This window comes from Aspergillus eucalypticola (assembly GCF_003184535.1).
Source record: "Aspergillus eucalypticola CBS 122712 chromosome Unknown BO83scaffold_3, whole genome shotgun sequence".
In the NCBI taxonomy this organism is placed as follows: Eukaryota; Fungi; Ascomycota; class Eurotiomycetes; order Eurotiales; family Aspergillaceae; genus Aspergillus; species Aspergillus eucalypticola.
In genome coordinates, this window is record NW_020290277.1 from 1,272,707 (window position 1) to 1,292,123 (window position 19,417).

The 19,417-nt window shown below is 47.2% G+C and overlaps 8 protein-coding genes across 8 annotated transcripts, besides 2 other annotated features; 5 read left to right on the forward strand and 3 right to left on the reverse strand.

Moving 5' to 3' along the window:
• Positions 1-20: 20 nt before the first annotated feature.
• Positions 21-1,979, forward strand: BO83DRAFT_330751 (flavin-containing monooxygenase). Its single transcript, XM_025528245.1, has 4 exons — positions 21-913; positions 964-1,497; positions 1,552-1,706; positions 1,773-1,979. The coding sequence occupies exons 1-4, from the start codon at positions 78-80 to the stop codon at positions 1,907-1,909; spliced, it is 1,662 nt and encodes a 553-aa protein (XP_025392373.1). The 5' UTR covers positions 21-77; the 3' UTR covers positions 1,910-1,979.
• Positions 1,980-2,477: 498 nt separating this feature from the next.
• On the forward strand, positions 2,478-3,411 carry BO83DRAFT_454705 (NAD(P)-dependent oxidoreductase; the record flags this gene model as incomplete). The annotated part of the gene is made up of 1 exon (XM_025536988.1): positions 2,478-3,411. The coding sequence occupies exon 1, from the start codon at positions 2,548-2,550 to the stop codon at positions 3,409-3,411; it is 864 nt and encodes a 287-aa protein (XP_025392374.1). The 5' UTR covers positions 2,478-2,547.
• A 2,566-nt stretch (positions 3,412-5,977) lies between these two features.
• BO83DRAFT_375116 (carboxylesterase) lies at positions 5,978-7,888 on the forward strand. The gene has a single exon (XM_025530380.1). It carries the CDS (start codon positions 6,054-6,056, stop codon positions 7,803-7,805), a length of 1,752 nt encoding a protein of 583 aa, XP_025392375.1. The 5' UTR covers positions 5,978-6,053; the 3' UTR covers positions 7,806-7,888.
• A 917-nt stretch (positions 7,889-8,805) lies between these two features.
• BO83DRAFT_454709 (NAD(P)-binding protein) lies at positions 8,806-10,664 on the forward strand (the record flags this gene model as incomplete). Its single annotated transcript, XM_025536989.1, has 2 exons — positions 8,806-9,386; positions 9,437-10,664. The coding sequence occupies 2 exons, from the start codon at positions 8,806-8,808 to the stop codon at positions 10,662-10,664; spliced, it is 1,809 nt and encodes a 602-aa protein (XP_025392376.1).
• A 1,506-nt stretch (positions 10,665-12,170) lies between these two features.
• Positions 12,171-12,352: a sequence feature (Protein overlapping with rRNA (BO83DRAFT_304850, PWY82714.1) was converted to a misc_feature.).
• A 27-nt stretch (positions 12,353-12,379) lies between these two features.
• Positions 12,380-12,464: a sequence feature (Protein overlapping with rRNA (BO83DRAFT_304850, PWY82714.1) was converted to a misc_feature.).
• Positions 12,465-13,301: 837 nt separating this feature from the next.
• On the reverse strand, positions 13,302-14,296 carry BO83DRAFT_395778 (uncharacterized protein; the record flags this gene model as incomplete). The annotated part of the gene is made up of 4 exons (XM_025533098.1): positions 13,302-13,551; positions 13,580-13,676; positions 13,708-13,852; positions 14,252-14,296. The coding sequence occupies 4 exons, from the start codon at positions 14,294-14,296 to the stop codon at positions 13,302-13,304; spliced, it is 537 nt and encodes a 178-aa protein (XP_025392378.1).
• An 80-nt stretch (positions 14,297-14,376) lies between these two features.
• On the forward strand, positions 14,377-15,784 carry BO83DRAFT_395771 (kinase-like protein; the record flags this gene model as incomplete). Its single annotated transcript, XM_025533097.1, has 6 exons — positions 14,377-14,683; positions 14,735-14,951; positions 15,012-15,459; positions 15,501-15,577; positions 15,607-15,639; positions 15,670-15,784. The coding sequence occupies 6 exons, from the start codon at positions 14,377-14,379 to the stop codon at positions 15,782-15,784; spliced, it is 1,197 nt and encodes a 398-aa protein (XP_025392379.1).
• Positions 15,785-15,854: 70 nt separating this feature from the next.
• BO83DRAFT_454719 (S1/P1 nuclease) lies at positions 15,855-17,124 on the reverse strand. The gene is made up of 3 exons (XM_025536990.1): positions 16,862-17,124; positions 16,719-16,810; positions 15,855-16,626 (listed from the first exon to the last, which is right to left on the reverse strand). Exons 1-3 carry the CDS (start codon positions 17,097-17,099, stop codon positions 16,033-16,035), a joined length of 924 nt encoding a protein of 307 aa, XP_025392380.1. The 5' UTR covers positions 17,100-17,124; the 3' UTR covers positions 15,855-16,032.
• Positions 17,125-18,060: 936 nt separating this feature from the next.
• BO83DRAFT_454721 (O-methyltransferase) lies at positions 18,061-19,155 on the reverse strand (the record flags this gene model as incomplete). Its single annotated transcript, XM_025536991.1, has 1 exon — positions 18,061-19,155. One exon carries the CDS (start codon positions 19,153-19,155, stop codon positions 18,061-18,063), a length of 1,095 nt encoding a protein of 364 aa, XP_025392381.1.
• Between the last annotated feature and the right edge of the window lie 262 nt (positions 19,156-19,417).

The window sequence follows — 19,417 nt, forward strand, 5'->3', positions numbered from 1 at the left end:
AAATCTTGGCTACTGCGAGGGCGAACCTGCGTGTCTGCAACTCCTGTCGCAAGATTGAGGATTTCTTTACCATCACCATGCCATCCAGAGAGTCCGTCCCTTCTGAATCCACAGCATATGCTGTAGATCCCAAGCGGTTTGCTTTCACTCCCCGAAAACTCAGAGTCGTCTGCATTGGAGCGGGCTTTTCGGGATTGATCCTTGCACACAAGCTCAAGCACGAGCAGCCTCTTGAGTTTGTTGACTTCGCCATCTATGAAAAGAATCCCGAGGTAGGGGGTACTTGGTTCGAAAACATCTACCCTGGTGTAGGCTGCGACGTGCCTGCTCACAGTTATGTGTTTCCTTTCGAGCCCAATCCGTTCTGGTCCCAATGCTATGCCAAGGGCCCGGAAATAGAGGAATACATCCGATCGACAACTGAAAAGTACGGACTGAAAGAGAAGATCATCTTCAACACTCGACTTGTCAAGTCTGTTTGGAACGAAGAACGTGGTAAATGGGGCCTTGAGCTCAACCAGAACGACACAATTGTCTACGATGAAGCAGATATTCTCATCAATGCCGGAGGCGTCCTCAATCGGTGGAAGATGCCTAAGATTGAAGGTCTGAACCGGTTTGAGGGCAAGGTCCTCCATACAGCGGGCTGGGATCCGGCCTACGACTGGTCCGGCAAGAAGATCGCTGTCATTGGTAATGGCTCCTCGGGGATCCAGATTGTGCCTGCGCTGCAGCCCAAGGCAGGCCGGGTCGTCAACTACATCCGCCATCCAACATGGGTGTCGGTCAATTTGTGCCCGGACACGACCAGGGATGGAATGGGTACAAACTTTGTATACACCGAAGAAGAAAAGGCTCGATTTCGGGATGACCCTGAGGGTTTTCTGGAATACAGGAAGTTTATCGAGCGCTCGTACGTTGAACGCCACCCGCTGAGGTGATCTACTAATAACAACATCGCAGAGTCAATACCGTCTACAAGCTGATGCTCAAGGGATCTGAGTACAATAATATGCTATACACAGCCACAGAACAATTGATGAGACAGCGTCTTAGCAAGAACCCACACCTAATCAAGAAGCTCATCCCCGACACTGCTATCGGATGTCGTCGTCTTAGCCCCGGAGACGGATATCTAGAAGTCATGCAGGAGTCCAACGCGGAGTGGTGCTTTGATCCCATTGAGAGCATCACCAAGACTGGCATCCAGACCGCCCAAGGTGAGGAGGAATTCGACCTCATTGTCTGCGCCACAGGTTTCGACACCACCTTCATCCCTGGCTGGGAGATGGTAGGTCGTAATGGTCGTCAGCTCGCTCACGACTGGAAGACGACACCCGAGGCATATTTCTCCATCTGCTGTCCTGGCAGTCCCAACTATTTCATGTTCGCCGGGCCTAACTGCCCTATTGGTCATGGAAGCGTCCCTCAAATGCTAGCCTGGACTGCGGACTACATTCTGCAGTGGGTGAAGAAGATTGCCCGCGAAGATATTCAGTGAGATCAGACCTTACCTATGATGAGACGTTCTCAATCACTAACAATGTCTAGCTCCGTTGTCGTGACCGACTCCGCAAACCAGCTGTATAACCGCCATGTCCAGGCAAACCTGAAACATACCGTCTGGAGCTCAGGCTGCACTGCCTGGTACATCAATGGCTCGACTGTCACGGCCATGTATCCTGGCAGTGTTCTTCACTTCAAAAGTAACCCAGCATTGACCTCTACCCTAGGAATTCCATCAAGTGTGCTAACACGTATGATAATTGCAGAGGCCATCTCTACCATCCGCGGCGAAGACTTTGATATCCGCCACCAAAACAACGCTAATCCCTTTGCCTATCTTTCTAATGGTGAGCTGGAGTGGGAGAGAGCAGAAGGGGCGGATTTGGCGTTTTATTTGAAATAGGCCTGTATTGGGTGGACTACTTAGTAACATCATGTATATCAATGAATGATGAGACTGGAAATGGTATTTCAGGGGTAACCCTATCCTAATATACTAGTGGCCTATTGAGGAAGTTCCATAAAGTATGATGAATACTCAGTCGACACGGCCTATTCTCACTAGTTGTACCGCACCCCTGCCCTTTGACCCTGACATCCACCACAACCGCAGCTATAGGGTCTATAATTAGACTGAGTGTTATCTCTTTTCTTCGCTTCTTATACTCCAGAATCAGTTATAGAGATCCTGCAATATCATGCGTCTAAACTCCGGTACTCAGAAAACCCTAATCTGGTATGGAGCAAGTTTTGCTACAAGATACATTGATACTTCGAACCAATCAAACTTTACTCCTGAAGCTCCGCTACCCGCCCACGCCCTATACTTGACAAGCACTTACACTTAGTATCAGTTTTGGCACGGTTGAATTCGGTCCGTTACTCTATACTCTTGACAAGTATATTCCTAAACTTTCTTCTTCTACACACCGTACTGCACAGATACCAGACTCGCTCATAATCCCTGCACCACTCGTTCTATCCTATTACCATATCCCGCGTCTCCTACACTGAAACAAACTACCTCACACCACCCCCAACATGCGTCTCGGCTTCCTTGGCCTCGGCGTGATGGGCACTCCCATGGCGATAAACCTATCAAAACACTACCCCCTAACAGCCTGGAACCGCAGCGCCAGCAAATTCCACGCTCTCAAGACCTCCAGCCCAACCGCCCGCTTCGCACCCACCCCAACAGCCGTAGCCCTTAACTCCGAAATAATCTTCACCATGCTGTTCAACGCTGCCGCAATCGACTCCATCCTCACCACCTCCTTCCTCTCCAGCCTCAGAGACAAAATCCTCATCAACACCAGCTCCATCCCCGTCTCATACAGCCAACACCTCTCGACCATCATCCACTCCGCCGGCGGAGAATACATCGAAATGCCCGTCAGCGGGAGCAAAGTGCCCGCGGAGCAAGGACAGCTCGTTGTCATGATAGCGGGGGATCCTGATGTCGTGGAGGAGATAGTGAAGCCGGTTGTTAAGCCGTTTACTTGTGCCGCGGTGTACTGTGGGAGGGAGATAGGGTCCGGGCTGAAGATGAAGTATGCGGTTAATACGTTGCTGATTACGTTGACGGTGGGGTTGGCGGAGTCGATGAATCTGGCGAGGGCGCAGGGGCTGGATTTGGAGGCGTGGGGGAGGGTGCTTGCGGCGGGGCCGATGGCGTCGAGGTATTCTGGGGTGAAGGTCGAGAAGATGCTTAGGGGGGATTGGGAGGCTCAGGCGGCGATTAAGGATTGTTTTAATCGTACGGAGTTGATTAGGGCCGCTGCGAGGGAGGTTGGGGTGGAGTGTCCGTTGATGGATGTTTGTGGGGGGTTGTATGGGAGGGCTGTTGAGGGGGGGTTGGGTGCGGAGGATATGAGTGCTGTTGGGAAGGTGATTGGGAAGATATAGGTTTGTTATTATTAGGTTAAATAGTGGGATGTGGTGGAGGATGGGATATTCATGAGGAATTATTTGGTTTTTAAGCACTTGAAGGAATAGACTGCATGTTTGGTCTAGGTTGAGGATATTGTATCTGTATAGCAGTGATCCTAGATACTTCCATTACAGATGAGTACTGTCAGAAATTCAATTTCCTTAAGTTGACGGAATGTAGGAACAACTACAGTAAAAAATATAATAGAAAAGTTATATATAGAAAGAAGAAGAAAAGGGATACCCCCTTCGACTACAGGATAGGTCAGAGGAGTAGAAAATCCTACACAATAAAGTGAAGAAAGTATTCGTTCCAGTAAATGTTCGTTCCATGAAATGGAATGGCATATTGCCGCCTTCGCAATGGGAGTGTGTGAGTGAGTCTATGTACATTGCGGCGCTTCTTGTGAAGCATTTTGCAAGGACCTGTATTACGCCAGGCAGCCCTCGTGAAACTGACTACAAAGTGCGAGCGGCGTTGCTCCATCATCATAGGAGTACATATGAAGTGCAAATAAATCACCAGGATTACATTGAGTCTTGCCGACCATTATTAGGGTTTGAATTACGAGACCATGTGAGACATTATCGCGGGTAATCTAGAAGTAAATACACTCGCACCTGGGTTGCGTCTTCACCTAACATGTATCCTCTTCATCATCTGTCATATTCTCAGTTCTCGAGGAATATGAAGCAAGCTGTTCCTGTGCTCGACAATTTTTTAGATCGCGTCATATGCTGCTTGGTAGGGGAGTCCTCGCATCCTCGCACAGTATAGGAACGAAGCTGTAAGAATATAATCTGCTTTCATAATTGTGGATTTGGACAGAATTGAGATTGAAAGATGAGTGCTATCTTCTCAGTGTCCTCGCAGCTAATTAGATCTGCTTTAAATGTCTTACACGCTATGTGAACTTCTAAGATACTTTGGAAAAAAGTAACAGTTTATAAATCTGGACACAATTTGTGGTAGAAGTAACTATCAACCTGAACATGAAGACATAACAATGAGTGAAAAATGTAATGTTCATACATAGTACTGAATCACTTGCAGGATTTCCATCACTAACTTCATCCCACGCAATCTTCATAAATTCCTCCCAAGATTCAGTTGCGGCAAGCGGAATACTGTGTGCACTTGATATTGTAAAAGTGTGATTTTCTCAGCAATTTATGAAACAGATCAGCTTGCTGTATGCGGTCCTCATCTTCGAACTTGTCAAGGATTTATGGTCAACCAAAGAGATGTTCGTCCTTATAATACATCCGGCGATCCAAGTCATTCTAGCATACATTAAATCTAACGTAACCCACGGTTAAGCGGCCCACACGGTTAGGTGGCCCAGCTGGTAATATTATACAAAAGATCCTTTTTAAACACAAGATATCTCAACTATTATAAGACTAGAAGACTTAATATTGTATAAACAGATTAGAAATTCTATAAATAACTATTTAATACTTCTCAAAAATTTTTATAAATATGGATAGTATCTTATCATATTACAAAATCTGTAATTTATCTGTAATTTTAGATATATTGATATATTTCATGTGAGGAAAAATCTGAAAAATCTAGAAAAGATTTATATTATTTATTCTGCTGTATATTATGTATATATAAAGTTAGAATTAATTAGATTCAGTATTTATTGAGATATGGAAGATTTAAAAAGATATCTTCTATATGGGATAACCAGATGGGCCGCTTAACCGTGGGTTACGTTAATAGTGTCCAGAGGTACTCTAACGTACTTGTCCGATAGTAACTGACTCAAGGCCGTGATCATCGCCAATCTTCGCGATATGGACTGACTCGATATACGCCCAGAGGTCATCATTTTGGGTCATGATCACCTCCATCCCTTTCACGTCTTTTGATTCCACCTGAATATAGATGTATTCGTAGTTCATTGAAAAAGAAAGATGAGATCAGATACCTATTTTAGTTTTAGCCTACTCATTGATAACCCACCGCAATGGTTTAGGCAAAAACGAAGACAATTCTGATAACATAAACAACGGTGGCGCGGGCCACACGGTCAGGCGGGCCATCTGGTAATACTAGACAAAAGATACTTTTTTAAACACATTATATCTCAACCACCAAAATCTAGAAAGATTAAAGTTGTTCTGTATAGGTTTTAAATCATGGGACATCTATTGTTCTATATATAATCTGTCTACAATGTTAGAACTTCTTGAGAAGTAGTCATGGTTAATATATAATAGAATTAAAAAGTCACCAGGGTGGCCCGCCTGACCGTGTGGCCCGCGCCACCGTTGTTTGCGTTAATGAGGCTGAGTCAGACCGCATTGCATGAAAAGCACCGCGGGGTGAGGCACAGCGTGCCGATCGCAGCTTTTCGATGGAAAGAATCTCACTAGTGCTGATATCAAGCTCAGAAAAAAGCCTAGCATTACGATGGGATCCTCGCGGTGCTTTCTCGATGGGGAATTTCTGACGTCCAGCCAATTATGGCCGGCCAGGTCTCACTGCCTCAAACTTTGACATCATTAATTCCCTGCCACAAGGCTGAGCAATTCGTCGCATATAAGGGCCTCAAAATCCGCAACAATGCGATTCTTGTCTCCACCCAGACTTACTACCTCCAATAATGCATTTCTTACTTTCCTCTCTTCTTTTCGGAGAAGTGTGTACATTGGGCCTTGCCCGCCCTTTGCTCTCGAGCACAATCCCTACAGTGCATCTCCCTGATTCCAACGTCTCGTTCAAGGGGACAGCAAGCAACTTGACCGAATCCTTCCTCAACATCCGCTTTGGTGAAGACACGAGCGGGAGCAACCGCTTTGCTCCCCCGAAACCTTATAACTATCCCTCCGGCTCTGTGGTGAATGCCACTCAGTCCGGTGCAGCTTGTCCCCAGCAAAAGGACCCTATTGCAGACTTTCCCATCTTTGACAATGTCACTTCTATCTCTGAGGACTGTCTGACGCTGCGGGTCGATCGGCCACTTAACACGTCTTCCTCAGATCGTCTACCAGTTCTCGTCTGGATCTACGGCGGCGGCGACACCATCGGCCAAATCTACGACTCGGCCTATGATCCAAGCCTCCTGGTCTACGGAACCGCCCAGAAAGATGTCCCGGTCATCTACGTTGCGATGAACTATCGTCTCGGCATCTTCGGATTTGCCTCGTCACCTGCGTTAAACGAATCTGACTCCCTGAACGCCGGTCTGCTGGACCAGCGCTTAGCCCTATGGTGGGTCCAAGACCACATTGCCGCCTTCGGCGGCGACCCAGACCAGGTCACCATCTTCGGCGAAAGTGACGGTGCAACGGGCGTCGGCCTGCAGCTAACCGCCTATGGCGGCAAAGTGCCCAAAGTGCCCTTCCGTCGCGCAATCATGGGATCAGGCGGCGCCAACGCAGACCCTGGAACCACCACCAACACCTCAGGCAAGCACACAGCCACCCTAACCAACCTGGTCAACTGCACCGCGTCCTCCAGCAGAGAGGAGTTGGAATGTCTGCGTCGTCTCCCAATGAAGACCCTCCTCAACACGGCCTACTCCTACGAACTCTCCCTCAACTCAATGGGCGGCATGGACGTCTTCATCCCCACAGCCCCCTCATCGTTCATCCCCGATGCCCCCTCGCAGCTTCTCCGAACCGGCCAATTCGCCCGCAATATTGACCTCATCTCCGGATGGTGCGAAAACGACGGCTCTTTTTTCACTTCCACAACTCTAAACTCCTCATCCGACATCGCCGCCTCCCTCCGGGACAGCTACCCCAACCTCTCCAATGCTACCATCAGGAAAGCCCTGGACCTCTACCCCGTTTCAGATTTCTCCCCGGACCCATCCGAAAACATCTCCGCGCAATACTTCCGCGCTAGCCAGATGCATCGCGATCTTGACTTCACCTGTCCCAGTCTCCTGACCATCCAGACGAACATTAAGTACGCCACTAACCCCGCCAATGTCTCGAACTACCTCTACGCACTCAACCAAACGGCCTTTACGGAGGTGCTTGAGTACTTAGGGATGACGTATTACGGTGTTCCGCACTTCAGTGATATTATGTATGTGTTTAACTCAGTTACGGGTGGTTTGTTCAAGTATATCTCTACGGCATCGGACCGGAAGCTTGCGTCGGAGATGGGTGCTAGCTGGGCTTCGTTTGCGTACTATGGCAATCCGAGCCGTGCTAGAGGTAGTGTTAAGGGATGGGAGCAGGCGAATGCGGCGAATACTAGTTCCAGTACGCCGGGGTTGCAGGTCTTGGGTGGTCCGAAGATGAGGTTCACTGGGAGTAGTAAGGGGGATGCGTATGGTGAGGATTTGGTGAAGAGGTGCGCGTTTTGGAATGATCCTGTTGTGGCGAGTCAGTTGGGGGTGTAGATTATGTTGGTGATGAGTATAAGCGTGGGTGCATGCTGCCCTTTTCTTATTTATGAGATGGATATGAGTTATGCATTATGGACAAACGATTCAATAGATCTCTTTATGATAATTATAAAGTATAATAAAATCCTTGGCTCAATTGTCATATTGTGGGGCTCAGTTGTTTATTGGCGGCGGTCTTATTATATACTATGGCTTGATCTGGATAGCTATAGGGAACCATATATGGGCGTTGATGATTGCTTGCTTGGCACTTTACGTTAGTGACATGAGAAAGAAGCCTAGCGGAACACACTAATCAAGAAGCAGTAGCTTTTTCTGAGCGGTAGTACAGCCACGTAGCACATGTGAGAAAGAATAAGCAAGGAGAGGGATTTGTCTGTAGCTAAATATAGTAGTAGGACCCGGTACGCTTTTCCTTCGGCCATGGCGTCGTGACAATGAACAAGTCCCAAACACTATCCCACATTATCTCACATGTATCTGGCTGCTCCAAAGCAATTCTGAGAGCAGACGCAGTATATGTTTCTTTATATAAAGCAGCATAATTACATGTCAACAGACAATAACCAAAGATCTCGAACTTAATGTGTTGTTGCACTCCATGCCGTCGTCGAAATCCCAATATTTCAGAACAGAGTTCGTGATGACGACATCGAGTCCTTCTACGTCCAAGAAAACAACTACCAAAAGGATTAAGGTAGAATATGTCCGTTTAGAATTCAAGTATTTCAGGTCCAACTCCAAAGCTCCAGGTTTTGCGCTGCTTCCCTCTCCGAGCCCATTTCCGGGCGGGTTTCCAGATAATAAGATCCGGTTATCGGCATGCCGAAAACCAGGATATCCAGCGCACTAACGAAGTTTATTGGCGACTTCTATTACTTCATGTAGCAAATTTCTGGAATATAATTTATTTATAAAAGTACATAATATCAACTAGCTTAGCCAGAAGTGAAGTGCTTCCAACGTTGATTGGTATCTACAGACATAACTCACCATGACGCTCCACAAAGCGCACACACACCACCCCGCAAGACCTGTTACTGTACTCGGGGCGGGCCTTCTAGGTCGTCGGATCGCGGCCGTCTTTCTCGCTGGCTCTTACACCGTGCATCTTTTTGATCCTGATCACAATGCTCTCTCCGCTGCTGAGTCATTTATCAAATCCTCTGGCGAGGCATTCACTGTGCTGACGCCTTTGCCGCATCCTGAGCGGGGAAGGCTATCGCTTTTCTCTGATATGGTGAGTGCGGTTGAGAACGCGTGGCTAGTCATCGAGGCAACTCCAGAGCAGCTCCCTCTCAAGATCAAGATTTTTGAGGAAGTGGATAGACATACACCCGGGGATTGTATTCTCGCATCAAATTCAAGTTCGTTCAAGTCAAGGCTTATGGTTCCTGGTTTGAGTGAGGAGAGAAAGAAGAGAGTGATGAATGTACATTTCATGATGCCGCCGGAGATGCGACCAGTAGAGGTGATGACCTGTGGTTCGACTGAAGAGGAGGTAATGGCTGAAATGATGGAGTTGTTGGAGGGTTGTGGGATGTGTCCGTTTATGGTGCGGAAGGAAAGTACAGGGTATGTTTCATTCTCTTAGCTCTAAGGTGACATTGCTGATCATGATGCAGGTTTTTATTTGGCCGTGCTTGGGCAGCCATTAAGCGAGAGATCCTGAGTATTCTGGCTGAAGGAGTTAGCAACCCTGATGACATTGACCTACTATGGAAGGAAGTTTTTCAACGCCCAACGAGTGGCCAGCCGTGTCAGCTAATGGATCAGGTTGGCTTGGATACTGTTGCAGCTATCGAAGAGAACTACATCCAGGAAAGGGGGCTGGATGGGGACAAAACGGTTGATTGGTTACGTGAGAACTATATCAACAGAGGGCGATTGGGCGATAAGTGCGAGTCCGGTGGGTTGTATCCCGCTGAGCAAGAGGGCATGTCTGACAAGCTCTATGTCTTGGATGTTGGTATCGGGGATAATAACGCACTGCGTGATGCGAGAACAGCAGGTCGTGTTCTCGCAGTGTCTCCGAAGAGTGGAAAAAGAACTACCCTTGTCAGTGGATTGTCCTATCCAGATGGGATTGATGTTTCTCCTTTTTGTGGGCGGATGTTCTGGACGAGCATGGGGCACGCCCTCTCTGCCTGTGACGGATCTGTGCAGTCGGCTACGCTCGATGGGAGTGATATTCACACGCTCCTGAAGCCTGGAACGATTTATACACCCAAACAGCTCATTATCGACGATGTGGATCGTAAATTGTATTTCTGCGATCGCGAGGGATTGAGTGTGCACCGGTGCAATTTTTATGGAACAGATCATCAGATACTGATCCAAACTGGGTCGTTGAAAGTCCCATCAGAAAGGAAAGATATGATGCGGTTTTGCGTGGGTGTGGCCCTTGATCGGGGGAATAGGCGTATTTACTGGACCCAGAAAGGGCCGAGCAAATCCGGAAAGGGAAGAATATTTCGTGCGGGGATTGATATTCCTGCTGGGCAAACAGCCAACAACAGAACTGATGTTGAGTGTCTGTTAGAGGGACGTCCGGAACCGATTGATTTGGAGTACGATATGCAGACGCAAATGCTTTACTGGACGGATCGCGGTGAGCATCCTATGGGGTGCTCCCTGAATCGGGTTGATCTTAGTGGCGATATCGATAAAGAGACAATAGGGGAGAAGGTGGAAATACTCGCCAGACAGTTCCATGAGCCTATTGGATTGAAGCTGACGAAAAATGGGGTTTATGTCACCGACTTGGGTGGATGTGTGTATCTGGTAAACGGCACGAAGAAGACGGTGGTAACCCAGGGAGAAGGATGTTTCTCAGGACTTGCTATACTGTAATAGTGTCATGACACTCAGCGTGCAATCAACTTACTCTAGCTAAGACTGTTCATGTCTTTCTTCAAGAATAGATACTCGATAAACCCTAAAAACGCGCCAAGTCCTTCGAGTTAAGCAGAATTAACAGTTCCATACATCGACAAGATCCATGCTTTTCCTAGCCTGTTCCCTGTTTCTGATCGGGCTAGCGAACTTTAACACATGTTATCCAGGGTACCTGTCGGATCTAAGGACGGTAATATCCTGATGAACCTTTTGTCGGGAATTACTGGCGAATTCCTTCTGAGGCATCACCTGAGCATACTTGGTCTTCCTACCAAGCCCCATTGCCAACTTATTGGCCGTTGGTTATGTTCCACACCAAATGATAAAATCAGTATTAATTGTATCAAAAGTCAGAAAGGAGCACTCTCAATGCACAGTGAAATAATCACGCCTTTGACAGGTAGGGCGTGTCCCTTCTCCAATTTGGAGAAATGCATTACTAACGAGGATCATCTCTAGTCTGTGGATGAGGTGAACAGTTTCCTGAACCTCGGCTTATTTTTGAGGGGACTATCAATCCGGCCCTATATGTTAAACATCTAGACTGTCTTCATTTCTCTTGTTTACTTCTACGTCCTCTTCATGATGTTCAGCCAGCCAAAGGGCTTCCGATCAATCAGCCGACTTGCCATAACTGTACGAACCCCTTTTGGATGACCTTTACAAGCAGCTCGCAAGTCAAAACAGACGCATCCGATCAATTTGGATTGCAGATGTTGCTCAACAGGGACAGAGTGGTGTTTTAAATGAAGCCATCTTAGGCCATGATCGTGAGCTCTCATCCCGCACCGCACAAGCCGTTTGAACATTCTTTGACGCCAATCTAGCCGATTGGCTCGATCATGGTCGTGATCTTCTGTTCATGATAAATCAATTTCAGGACCAGATCCCTCAACCACTTGTTGGCATCGGTCACAGTATGGGTGGAATGCAGCTGTGAGTATTCTCGATCCGCTCAAAGCGCCCATTTCTCATGGATGATAATCCAGAGCCCACCTGTCTTTATTGCATCCATCCCTATTCGAGGGTCTTATTCTGCTCGACCCGGTGATACAGCGCGAAAACCTGGGCCGCAAATTCGCCCAGACATCTACTTACAGACGAGACATATGGCCCTCACGCGAGCAAGCAGCAGCGAAATTCAAGTCAAACCCATTCTATCGGACATGGGATTCCCGCGATTTCGACAAATGGATCCAGTACGGGCTACGAGACCTTCCCACCCCATTACATCCCGTCACGGACGAAACTGGACCATCCGCCGTTACGTTGACTACAACCAAGGCACAAGAGCTATTCTACTTCGTACGGCCTTCGTATGTTGACGAGCGATCTGGACTTTCCCGCGGTAACCCTGAAGAGGAAATGCATCCGGATGACCATGACGCTGATTATCCTTTTTATCGACCTGAGTCGGCATGAATGTTTCGTCTGTTGCCCCATTTGAAACCACCTATTCCACTATGGCCTGAAGGCCTGAAAACAGACCACACATTTGATATACACTGCCAACTGATGCGTTCTAATAGAATAGAGAATACGACTACTACTACTACTACTACTACTACTACTACTACTACTACCCATTTTCAATGGTATCTGAATATGCAAAAAGCACAAAAACATACAACAGAAGGGATTCGCTGGTGGTCACCCACCCAACTACTAACCTCCCGGCGTGTGGCTTAAGTACGGCTGAGCGGACGGGAAGCCCTGTTTTCCACACCCTGTGGTCGTATGTACTCTAACAAACATGGGAAGGAAACATATAGAGCAAATGCAGATATTTTTTGAAAACAGAGAAGTTTTTGAGGAAGTCCCGCCGCGGCATCCTGAACAAACACAGCATATATAGAATAGATACGAAGATCGATATCCAGACCAGAGCCGTCGTGGGTGGGTATGGAATTGCCGCCCTACTATAGCCCCTCATGAAAGTCTCTTACATTAAAGTTGGCCGGAGATCGTAAGATGCAGGTTCCCGAGATTTAGATAGCTGTGGATCTCAGAAATCTACCTAGCAGGGTATGAATGCGACGATGCTCTGTTTACCTGTGGTTGTGGATTAGTCTGGAGCCTCAAAGAATTGATTCATCTATCCCGTTTCCTAGGATTATTGTGGCGCAACATATTTGAGGCTTGATACTCATGAGTGTATTAAGAATTATGGTATTGGTGTCGCAGGAAGCGGCACGGTGAATAATGGAAGAGCGACAGAAGTTACAGTGCCGGGCTTAGGTTACCTATTCCCATTAGAAGAAGATTAAAGACATGGCGGAAGAGTGTGCCGAGAGGTTAGATTGTTACATTGGACAATTAATAATGAAGAGAATGCATAGAGGCAGAAGAGATAAGGGATGACGAAGAAAGACCATCTGGTTCTATCAGAGGAGTCGTACAAGATTGTGAAGCCGCTCAGCGCAGACATAAAGGAAAGGCTTTGGTGAAGGTCTCTTGGGAGCTCTGTCTTCAAAGGTAATATTCTACCGAAGCCATAATATTGCCAGTAACGCATACAGTGTTTCCCATTATCCTGGCAGGCTACGTCTGTACAGTACTCATTATCTCTGGTTGTCTGTCTATCCAACGCAATCAAAAAGCTATGCAAGAGTCCCCCGTCAAACAGTTCAGCGCTCTATCTGATTCTTGCTCTTCTCGATACTCATCACCACCCATCCACATAGTAACCTGATACCACCAGCTGTCTCTCCCGAAGCGCATTGCTGTCTTGTACTCCCAAGATTCGGGATACCAACCTCCGGATTCCCAGTCGAGAAAGCCAGCCAAGTGTCCATCTTCATTGATTAAGATGTTATGAGCAATGAGGTCTCCGTGAGTGAAACTTGACTTTATATCGGCGCTGTTGTAACTGTCTCGCAGTAGCGAATGTATTATTGTATTCATCAACTAATTTGAAACCAAGTTGAAATGCTGGTGCAAAAAGCCGCTGGTAGAATGATTCGTGATCTTTGAAAGGACCCATGATGTGATCAGGGACGCGCGAGCTGCGGAAGAGCTGTTCCGATAGGCGAGCAGATAATATCCTGACTTTGTGGCTCCCACTCGCGCATAGCGTGGACGCAAGTCTTCAGTTCCTCGAGCCATGGATCTTCGTCAGCAACCTCCAAGAGATCATCGGGAATCTTACAACTCAGTAGAATGCACAGGATCAGCCGCGAGCCGCTTTAGTAGTTCCAGGCTCTATAATGGTGACATTATTCCAGTAATTTTGTAACCAGCTCTGACGTGGCATGATTGAAAGCCTGGATCAGTACTTGATATCTAACTCAGCAGGTATCTCAAATTTAAAGCTGCTGCTATGAACATAAGAAGTATAGACTTAATGGGCAATTTGGGTTATCTGTATACGGAGTCTCCTTAAAACCCGAGAAAAGAACCCGTAACCGAGTAGGCTCTCTGATAGCGTTACTTTCAGTTTTAGGATCAAGTTAGCTACCAATGATATGACTGTGCATCCTCACGTGATATATGATTACTAGGGCAGCAGACAGTTCGTGCTTGCGGAACTCTTCCTCACTCACAGCAGTCAAATGCTCAGAGGGCGCTTCAGAACCATTATTCGGCATCCATCATACCGACTGACCATGAAGTGTCATTCCCATATACTTGGGCGCTCTATTCTCTCCTCAATTCCTATCAGCCAACCATGTTTCTCCCCACCAAGTGTCAGGTTGCTTCGCTGTCCCCAGAAGACCCACTCAGGCTTAATGCACGGCTTAACTCCACAAAGCCTCAGGCTCGCGTGGAGTACAACTGGATCAAGGGGGTGGAAACACTTGAAGAATATCAGCCAGGGGATTACCACCCGGTAATGATTGATGACGTGCTTTATAGGCGGTACCGCATCGTAGATAAACTAAGTCATGGTGGTTACTCTACCGTCTGGCTCGCTCGAGATACTGCCCTCAAGCGATACGTCGCGCTGAAATTCAACACAGCGGATGCACATCCACGTTAAGCAACTGTCCTTAGGGCACTGTATAAGCCATTCTCATCACCTCAAGCACACGGACGCAGTCTGATACCGGTAGTATTCGACAAATTCAAAATACAAGGCCCTAATGGAACTCATGCATGCTATACTACAGCCCCCGTACAATGCAATCTTAGGGAGATCTCTTTCAGCCGTCTCTTTCCCCTTGACGTGGCCCGAGCGCTGTGCTATGGACTTACACAGGCTGTTGCTTACACGCATTCGCACAGAAATGTACATGGAGGTTCGTCAAGAAGGCCCTCTCACGACGTGGACCCCATTAGCTAATTACGATCTACTGAATCAAGATATCCACCTGAAAATATCATAATTAAGTTTCCATCTAACTTTGACAATCTTTCCACAAAAGAACTGTACGAAAGATATGGCGAGCCTGAGACAGTTCTCATCAAGCGCTGCGATGGAAAGCCCCTTACACCTAATATCCCAGCTCAAGCGGTGAAGCCTCTATCTCTAGGAAAATACGTCGAAACGATGACTTTGGCCGATGTACGTCCACTTCTAAGCGACTTTGGCGAGGCCTTCGCTCCTGCCTCAGAAGTTCGACTCGGACAAGACTGTCACAAACCTCCGGCCTTCCGCTCCCCAGAAGCCAGATTCGATCCACAAAAACCGCTCGCGTATTCTTTGGACATCTGGAGCCTAGCTACGGCGATATGGGAGGTTATGGGAATGAAACCTCTCTTCAGAATTGAGATGGTTCCCGACGATGAAATTGTGGCACAACATATTGATGTACTGGGATCAATGCCTAGGGAGTGGTGGTTGCGTTGGAGGGGAGAGGTAAGTTCTTTACGAAGGATGGGCATTCAAAAGACGCATACGTGGAAAATAAATGGCCTCCCCTTGAAGAGTCATTCGACATAGGATACAGAAGTGGAGGAGAATGTGGAGGGGTGCGCTTGAGGATGAAGAGTGATCCGCGTTTTTGGATCTGATCCGCAGGATGTTGCTGTTCCAACCGGAAGCGCGACCGACAGCTGAAGATGTGCTCCAGTCGGAGTGGATGGCCAAGTGGGCTTTGCCGGCTTATGAGCGAAGCTTAAATATATCTGGTTGATGTGACAAGTATGCAAGGAGGTAAATATAGTTACTAGTAAGTAGCGAGACTCAACCAGAAAATCCCCTCAGTTAATCAGGACCTAATATATATTTGCGTCTTTTGGTCCACTCAAATCAACTCCTATACCGAGAACATTTTTTCACCTTTCATTGATAATACTGTTAGAGGATAAGCCTACTACTCACATTAGAGCATGACAACAAAAATCACTTTTCAGAAGCCATGTAACAGACCATATCCCGTCATTAGAGATCACCTTGAAGATGGACGCCTCTGAATTCATCGGCCGCTGCCCTATTTGCGAGGGCATTGATCCAACCGGCAAGACGTATAGCCGCTTTGAAGATTTGTTCATCAACAATAGGCGCAGCTACCTCATAATACTCACCACCCAGATCGTTCTCCTCAAGCCACTCCAGCCCTCTATCCATCACGAAATCACAATTTAGCTGATTTGATTCCGTCGCCCACTTCTTAATACACTTCAAGGGTTGACGAGTATTTGCACACTCGGTATCAACTGGTCGGGGCCTGTTTTCCTGATGGAGTCTATCGGCCCACTTCGCTGACGCCAGCCGTTCAGGATTGTGTTTGAGATTGTGCTTTATACCATTTATTTTGTGTGGAATGGCAGTATCCCAGACTGAGTGTAGGTTCCATTTCTTGTTGTCATCGTCGCACGGAGCCTTGGCATCGAAGCAGACACTAATATCATTCCCACCTTTTGCCACTCCCGTGACGTGCAGTGGTTGGTGTAGGTCCCCAAAAAGGTGAATCAAAAACATCAAGGCCTCCTTTTTCTGGGTCATGTTGGCTTTCTTATCATTGATTTGATGGGTCTGTAGTCGCAGAGTGTTAGAGACCGAGGACGCAGAAGGACGAAAGTAAGAGATATTCCGTGTCAACAATATTGTGGATACAGGCAACTCACCATATTTGCCATCATTGAGATGATACAGCCTTCGGCAGGGCAATCATCCGGATATGAGACGGAACATGAATTTGGAGGTTCGTCATGTGGGTCTGAAGCCAAATTAGATGGTGAGTGACCCATATACTATTCGTATAACATACTGATATAATGCAAGGGTCTAGTGAGCGGTCGTTTCCACTTGATGGTGTCCGGCCACGTTGCGGCGTCAGAGATATCAAAGTCTTTATCGTTGGCGAGAAGCTCATTTACGAGGTTAGAGCCGGTAGGAGTAAGGTGTTTCTCAGCCAAGTAGGCGACAGCTCGATGCCCAACATCACCCCAAGCGATCGCTGGTTGCACTGACAGCGTACAGATTGTGCAAAGAAGGAAAGCCCGCATTGTAATGGTACGTGTCGTAAGTCTGGTCCCTAAACAAATATACAGTGGGTTTTGGGGTACAAGCACTAATATGCCAAGGGCATCGTCTTCTTATAACATCGCTCCGGCTAACTGCCCAGTTTTGTTAGCGCACGGAAAGCGGGGACCTACTAACTACATACCAATGACCATTCAAGAGCCGTCACAATGACATTATTGGTTCTTGTCATACAACTCCACCGTAGATACTGTGTCAAGTGCGGAGAATTATGTACTGAGGTTCCATCATTGGAAGGAGATGAACAAAGAAAAACTAGCTATACGAAATCTACTCCCGCGGACAGCCAAACTACAGGGACCCAAGGTACAATTTGGCTCAATCGTGCTTAGATTTCTATGCTTGGCCGAAGCAAGAAAACATGGTGTGGTTCGATCTTGAACTCTACTCGTGACCTATTCCTTTAGACTTTATCTCTTCAGTGGATAAGGCTGCCGAACACACCACGTACTGTAATCATTTTCACACTGCCAATTATTGAAGTCTAACCTTTGCCACCTAAACCATGGATCATTGACAGTTTGGATATCTTACTCTATTGTACGAAGAATTCTTTCTACGTCTTTTCGTTATACGATCTGAAAGCTATACCACGGAGGGCGCGCTGTGGCCGCGAATTGGCACCTGCCATACTTCGCCACAAACATCTAGTAACCGAGTCTACAAATGTTTGACCTTCTGCCAGGCTTACTACTCAACCCGTACTTTTGAATGTACTTCCGCGATTATCATTGTTAGCTTAGTAAGTTACACACAGAGTAGCCATATCTGACAGTCTGGATCAACACTTTGTAAAACAAAAATGAGGTGGAAGAGTAATTGTGCGTCACAAATCTTTTTCATTGCTCCCCAATTTAACATTTTGCGACATTGTCATCATTATCAGGACAAAAGTACCGAACTTGGCTGCAGAACGCCTCAAACTCAATGGGCAAAAACAATCGGACGGCCTTCTGTCGCCCCCTGCCGAGCCCCATAGCTTACTCCATCGACCCTCAGTCCGTCCTCATTGAGTAGTGTGATAGTATCACCATTATTAGAAAGTGGACAGCTTGACATCTCAAACCTCTTCATAGCTCGAGGGTCCAGAGCAGCATTGTGAGGGAGCGCTTGAACTTGACCAGCAGCATTATGAAACCTCCATGATTCTAGGGCTACTCTGTGATTTGTAAGGTTCTCAAGCGTAACGAACTCTTTTTCTTTGGCAGACCGGTCATCCCTGCCTCGTGGATTGATGAGGGCTTCCTTAATGGTCACCGAATTCTCAATGATCTCCTTGGGTAGAATGTCCGCCCAGGTAACGACGTGCTTTGCGAAAGCATGTCCATTGTGGTCATCGGTGTGAGCGGCTTGAGATGCGAATGCAAGGAAAACGCCAGTCCAGTGATCGTCGTACTCAATGAGAAGGCCGCCATCCTGAAATACGCCATCATCCTTGACAAAGTGCGGGATATTGCCCTGGTTCATGTGAACGTTGTGGATTCCGTTTCTGGTGTTGAACATAGAGCCGAATAGATATATAGTAGCTTTGTGGTTAATTGCCTTTTTTACCTCAGGTTCCAGGACATCAATTATATCGTTATTTGTGCCAGGGATGTCGTGGGGAAGAACACGGCCGCTCTGTGTAGTGAAGAGGTTCCCTCGGATAAAGTCTAGGCCCTTACCATCGAAATCGGTGAGCTCTTCAATTGGGTGGAAGCCGAAGTCCAAATTAGAGAGCTTCTCGGCGATGGGGTGCTCGACAATGTTATGGTTCACCCAATAGGCAAGCCGGGACTCCTTGCCTGTGGACTTGATGTTGATAGCTGCGCGGAATAATCCAGGGATCTCCCTTGGCTTCTGCTTGTTTGGTGGATTGCCCTTGTGCTTGTGTCGGTAGTCACGGTCAAATTGTGGCATTTTTGCATTGTTGTCATGGTAGTACAACGAGAGATGGGGGGATTTTGGGTCCTCGAAACGATCTTCCAACTCGTAGTGAGCTGGGAATCCTTTCCAGATTCCGTAGTCTCTGACCGGCATGGTGTTTATGAGTTATGTAGCAGCGTTGGAATATATATTGGGCTAGTAGTGTTTGGAAGCTAGAAGGAGCTAAGGCTAAGTCCAAGTGCAATGGATCTAATATATCTCTGGGGAATTTCGAGGAGGGGAATGTGGAACGAACCACGCGTTTGCCCTCATAACCGTTACAATTAATTCTCTTCTGGTCTGGAGCGGTCTACCGTGTTGCATCTTTGGTGTTCGGTCGGCCTCCAGCCCGTTCCATGTTTTCTGTGAGCCAATA